The 6,539-nt window shown below is 38.0% G+C and overlaps 1 protein-coding gene across 8 annotated transcripts in view; it reads left to right on the top strand.

Annotated features, from left to right (window-relative positions):
- Bruce (BIR repeat containing ubiquitin-conjugating enzyme) overlaps positions 1-2,679 on the top strand; it is a 231,818-nt gene extending 229,139 nt beyond the window's left edge. For 7 of the 8 annotated variants that reach the window (XM_070101006.1, XM_070101005.1, XM_070101008.1 and 4 more), the window contains one exon: positions 483-1,265. In XM_070101006.1, the coding sequence (XP_069957107.1) occupies positions 483-1,124 (642 nt within the window). In that variant the 3' untranslated portion in view covers positions 1,125-1,265. Of the gene's footprint in view, positions 1-482 lie in introns of all 8 variants that reach the window. The other variant, XM_070101002.1, reaches the window with a different exon arrangement.
- The last annotated feature ends 3,860 nt before the right edge of the window (positions 2,680-6,539 follow it).

The raw sequence follows: 6,539 nt of genomic DNA, 5'->3' as shown, positions 1-6,539 counted from the left end.
TTTCTTAACAGAACATCTTTAGAGGGTGTTTTTTTTTTTTTTTACAACACAAGTCGGCCGTCTCCCACCGAGGCAGGGTGACCCAAAAAGAAAATACTTTCATCATCATTCAACACTTTCACCTCACTCACACATAATCACTGTTTCTGCAGAGGTGCCCAGAATACAACAGTTTAGAAGTGAAATATGAAATATGACTCAAATATATTAGCTTCCCATAAACAGTGTAGTGCAAATAAAATTAGGGTCATTCTTACAACCATAATTTGTTTGGCTTGTGTTCTATCCCGGTCTACTATACATACTGTTTTTCTCAGTCTGTGAACAAAATTTTTGAAATTTTTAGAGCAGTAGTAGTTTAAAGAACCTTTTGCACAAGTGTTTTATTAAGTGGAGATTTAATGTCGCTTCATTTTTATCTCACTTTATTATTTATACTTTCTTGATGTTTTCATATTAACTGTCTGATATGTCATTTCCAGAAAAACTTCCAGTTGTTAAAGGAAGAATTCAGGAAAATGAGTCCACCTCCGGGTCTTGAAGGCATCCCATTGTCCTTGAGTCTAACAAGTTCATGCAGCAGGTCTCCAGTTGCCTCACAGTTCCATGACTCTCATACACTGGAAAAGGAGAGAGAATGTGCTCAAGAGGAAAAGGAAAAGGAATTAAGGGGAGCAACAGGAGGCCAAGCTGGAGGACCAGTCCGCACACGAATTAGAAAAACCTCGAGAGCTAATTTATTTATGAGTAAACCCCACACAGATAACAATAAACATAGCATTCATAGTTCAGGAATACAAGTTAACAAGACTGGTAGTGGTAGCAGTGCTGTAGTCAATAGCACAATGAAGCCCATACACCAGGGCTTGTCCACTCAAGAGATGGTGGAAGATGGACTTGGGGTCTTGCCCTCGGGAGAACCGCACTCAATGACTGTGATGTCAGATGTCGTTCAGGCTGCTAAAGCCACAACTTGCCCAAATACAGACAGCAAGGTAGACAGTGCAACAGTAGCCATGGATGGAGATGTTTGCAATCATATGAATTATTCTAGTTCCTCTGTCAAAGATAGTACTCCAGACTCGCCTAGCTCGCACAACACCTCAGCAGGCATGACTTGCTAGCATTACGCATTGATGTGTTTTTTTTCTTATAAATCTTAAAGCCAATCTTGCATGAACATTTTAGTGCACTTCTCATTTTCATCCAAAGTTCAGTGTTTTAGTTTACCAAGAAACAGAAACTTGGCTAATAAACATAGTTTTAATGATCTTCACCAGTGGTTGACGAGTTTTGAGTACATTCCATTGATTGGTTTGATTACTTGTCTGCTGTGAGGTGGAGTACATGTGTGGGCTATCCTATGGATGTTTATACTTGGAAAAACTGGACGTATTAGTGTGTGAAACCAAGAGGTGACTGTGATTTAATATAGTCAAAACTCAGTGAATTTTATTTTTTTTCGAAAAGTTCAAAAGACCTGTCACTGGTACATTTTGTGTACTGTGCGTTTAGGATCTGACACAATAGCTGACACGCACTGCAAAACAGAAAATTTAGTGAGTCTGTCAGAACTGGATACACAGTTATTTAGCAATTATCTGCATGACTTGTGTTTGCTAGTCAGTGTGTGAATTGTGTTCAGTGTGACTAATCATATCTTTGTTTCATACTGTATTGTATTCACTAACACATAAGAAACATATGGATATGTGCTGTACAAATTAATTCTTATTGCCTACTTGTGATGTGCATAGTGTGTAAAGTGGGGGCATGAATGAGTGTACGGTGGTTGTGCGCCCTTCACTGTAAACATTGCTGTGGGTGCAGATAGAAATCACAGGTGTTGAAAACATTGCCTTCTGAGTGTGACTTGTAGAATGTGATGATTTGATTTGTTTATAATTTCTTGTCTAGCTCTCAGGTACTGTATATTTATCATGCCTTTATTAAGTGGTCATCGGTTGGACTGCGGCATGAGTGCTAACAAGATGATCATCTTTGCATATCGTGATCTATAGGGAGAATTTGTAAATGATTCTTATCCACTTGGTATAGCTTATAATAGTTTTGTAAATATATATATAAATGTCAACAGTAATTTAGCAAAAGTAAAATAGTACATTATGTACAATTTTTTTTTTTTTTTATATAAAAAAATTACCTTAATGTCATCACACCATCAAAAATGCCATTGAATATGGTTAATTGTTAAATAATTGACATGAGTAAGTTTTGTTTCTCATTTCATGACTTCCTATATAGTTTTTCTGGACTGTTTTGCATTATATAAGTACAGTGACTAATTCTAAAACATGATTCTTAATATATTTCTGAAATGTATCCTGTTTATTTCATAGAAACTTTTTTTACATAAGTATTCTTGGCACTACCAAGACTATTAATGTTGGCAGATTATACTACCAAAGATGATTTATCATTATTGTTACTATCATCCCTACCCATACATAGTCAATGCTAATACTCTTGCATAGTTCTCAAAGTATTTTTTAGTTAGATGCCAAGAGAGCATGCATCTTGGGTCATTTCTGTGTAAAACACAAAGTCTCAGAAGTCTTTAACAGTCAAGAGAAATGAATGATGTAAGAGTATAGTTGGGAATGAAGAAAAGTTGTAAAATAATTCTATGAAAATATATATTCTCTATATTACGTATAACTAAGCTGTTTGGTGGCAACTCCTTAATATAAACAAATAGTGTTGTATAATAAATGTAAAGATTTAAGACAATAATCATTTTAAGTGCTAAACCCGTATGGGTCATACAGAGGTTGTGGACTATAGAGTGATAACTACTGTGCCTCGGGCACAACAAGGACAAAAAACCCAGTATATTTTTTGGGCTTATATTCAGAGAATAATTCCTCATTCTTTAGAAGGTTAGTACACACTGGCACATTGCCTTTTAAACTGTTTTTCAGTCTTGATTTTGCCTGTGTGTGGAAAAAGACACTTACGTATAGTTCAGGACATATATTAAAGGAAAGGTTTCGCCATGAGTGGCATCTTCAGTCCTAATACTAGGACTGAAGAAGCCACTTGTGGCGAAATGTTTCCTTTAATAAATGTCCTGTACTGTACACGAGTGTCTTTTTCCACATCTTGTCGGTATCACCATATCATTTCCTCTTGATTTTGTCTGTAGGAGTATTGCCCATGCAGTGGAAATCACCTGTTGCCTTAACTTTTCAAAAGCTGGTAATGTTAGCTACAATCCTTTCTAGAGAGTCAGAACCTAGTTTACATACACACACACACATGCGCAATGGAAGACGTTTATTGAGGAAACATTTTGCCACGAGTGACTATATCAGTTTTTAGAGGTACTAGACCAAGACATAGTGCAAGAGGGTAGGTGAACATATGTTAAAAGCAGGGTGACTTATCAAAGGCAACATGTTCAGTAACCTTCAAAATAGTTTAGACAAATGTATGATTGATGCCAGTAGGTCTATAGCACATTATGGTGCAAGTTGGTGTCATATAATGGTAGAAAGATCCTAATTCCACTCAGTGCAGGCAGAAGGTTGGCTGATGTCATCTAATTACAGATTAGGTAGTAATCACTCTGCAAAGACTGGAAATGCTACAACTACCAGATTTTTGTGGATGGTGTTGGTGATTGTTATCATGTCAGCCTCTGAACACTTATGATGGTATAGTTTTTTCATATATAATAATCTTAGGTTCTCCAAATTTCATGATGGAGCGCTGCTTGCCAACTTGGATACTGCCCAGAGTTGACAAGAGCCAACCCCTTCATGCTGCTGCTTCCATTGGGTGTCAGCAAGACCTGTTTAGCATTAAATGACACAAAGCTCAACCACACACAACTGCAGGAGGCCTACCAGCCTCGTTCATATATTTATCTAACTTTTTTTTTTTTTTTAAGATTTCCCAATGTGACCTGTAATGGCATCCTTTTAGCCTATGTTCACCTGGTCTCTTCCACAATATATATGGTGAAATATTTCCTCAATGTCTCTATCTACATACTGTGTGTAGTACCATACCTGTTTCTGTCACCTCTTAGTAGTTCCTGTTACAAATTAATGATATGTGATTAACAGGAGTCTGTGGCATTTAGAGACTTACAGTTGTTTATCTCCCAATCAATTTGGATACAGAAAAGGCCTTTTCTGAAAGTGGTGACAATCTTTCAACCTGAGAAAAGCTTACATTGCTGCCTGGTGATATATCATCTTGGGGCTCCTTCTATTTGATCTGCAGAATCTGCTGAATTATCATCTATATGGGGATGTGCTATATCCTTAGGGATTTTATGCTTGGGGAATAGGAGGCAATTGGGGTCAATCCAAGGTAGGGGAGGATATCTAATTCCTTGCATCAAGATCTCGCTGGCATCAGGGAACCTCCTTTGAGGCATATTCAGGCTTCAAATGTACCAGAAGGGTGCATAATTAGCATGACTATGTTCTTGTAGCCATCTGTAGTCTTGCCATGGTATTACCTCAAAAAACTGGGCCATCCCTGTACATAGATCGTGTTTATACTGGTGCATTAGTTAATGAATCATAGGGTTTATTTCTTTGTGAGCATGGTAATGTTTATGCTGGTATGAATAATCAGCCGGTGACAGTCTTGTTACAAGTGTAAACCCCCCTCAAGGTGCATTTTAGGTGAGAGGTCCTTGATCCAAGGAATTACATTTATTCCCTCTTCTTTAGAACCCTCAGGGAAAATTCTTGAAGCTGATGAGGGGATCTTGATCTAAGGAATTGAACCTGACTTTCTCTTGGATCAAACCTGATTTCTGCCCATTCCACAGACACACAGACTGTGGGTTTAAACCCCCCCCCCCCCCAATGAATGTAGCAATACCCTCTCTTGACTCTAATCTGAATCCCTTCTATTGTGTAGGTGCTATATGAGCCATACAAGTTTATCACTTCCCCTTGATTAACCCTTAAACTGTCCAAGCAGATCTACATTCATATGCGTAGTGCTCCAAAAGTAGATCTACGTTTTTTTTTTTTTACATATTTTCAAATATATGGAATAGGTGGTAAGTTATTAAATGCTGTAAAGAGTTTTTATGAGGATAGTGAGGCTCAGGTTAGGGTGTGTAGAAGAGAGGGAAAATACTTCCCGGTAAAAGTAGGTCTTAGGCAGGGATGTGTAATGTCACCATGGTTAATATATTTATAGATGGGGTTGTAAAGGAAGTAAATGCTAGGGTGTTCAGGAGAGGGGTGGGATTAAATTTTGGGGAATCAAATTCAAAATGGGAATTGACACAGTTACTTTTTGCTGATGATACTGTGCTTATGGGAGATTCTAAAGAAAAATTGCAAAGGTTAGTGGATGAGTTTGGGAATGTGTGTAAAGGTAGAAAGTTGAAAGTGAACATAGAAAAGATAAAGACAAATTGGATATCAAATTGGGGAGGAGGAGTATGGAAGAAGTGAATGTTTTCAGATACTTGGGAGTTGACGTGTCAGCGGATGGATTTATGAAGGATGAGGTTAATCATAGAATTGATGAGGGAAAAAAGGTGAGTGGTGCGTTGAGGTATATATGGAGTCAAAAAACGTTATCTATGGAGGCAAAGAAGGGAATGTATGAAAGTAAAGTAGTACCAACACTCGTATATGGGTGTGAAGCTTGGGTGGTAAATGCAGCAGCGAGGAGACGGTTGGAGGCAGTGGAGATGTCCTGTTTAAGGGCAATGTGTGGTGTAAATATTATGCAGAAAATTCGGAGTGTGGAAATTAGGAAAAGATGTCGAGTTAATAAAAGTATTAGTCAGAGGGCAGAAGAGGGGTTGTTGAGGTGGTTTGGTCATTTAGAGAGAATGGATCAAAGTAGAATGACATGGAAAGCATATAAATCTATAGGGGAAGGAAGGCGAGGTAGGGGTCGTCCTCGAAAGGGTTGGAGAGAGGGGGTAAAGGAGGTTTTGTGGGCAAGGGGCTTGGACTTCCAGCAAGCGTGCACGAGCGTGTTAGGAGTGAATGGAGACGAATGATACTTGGGACCTGACGAGCTGTTGGAGTGTGAGCAGGGTAATATTTAGTGAAGGGATTCAGGGAAACCGGTTATTTTCATATAGTCGGACTTGAGTCCTGGAAATGGGAAGTACAATGCCTGCACTTTAAAGGAGGGGTTTGGGATATTGGCAGTTTGGAGGGATATGTTGTGTATCTTTATACGTATATGCTTCTAAACTGTTGTATTCTGAGCACCTCTGCAAAAACAGTGATTGTGTGAGTGAGGTGAAAGTGTTGAATGATGAAAGCATTTTCTTTTTGGGGATTTTCTTTCTTTTTTGGGTCACCCTGCCTCGGTGGGAGACAGCCGACTTGTTGAAAAAAAAAAATTCAAATATAAAAAAAAAGTAGATTAAAGTTTTTTTACACGTTTTCAAATGTAAAAAATAAAAAATCTACTTTTTTTACATACTTTCAAATGTTGAAAAAACGTAGATCTACATTTGGACAGTTTAAGGGTTAAAATGGCATACAATTGACCTAGCTCCTAGTTGACCTCCTTATATG

This window comes from Cherax quadricarinatus, chromosome 75 (assembly GCF_038502225.1).
Source record: "Cherax quadricarinatus isolate ZL_2023a chromosome 75, ASM3850222v1, whole genome shotgun sequence".
Taxonomy (NCBI): Eukaryota; Metazoa; Arthropoda; class Malacostraca; order Decapoda; family Parastacidae; genus Cherax; species Cherax quadricarinatus.
Note: the sequence above shows the minus strand (reverse complement) of the source record. Positions and strands in the feature narration are given on the sequence as shown.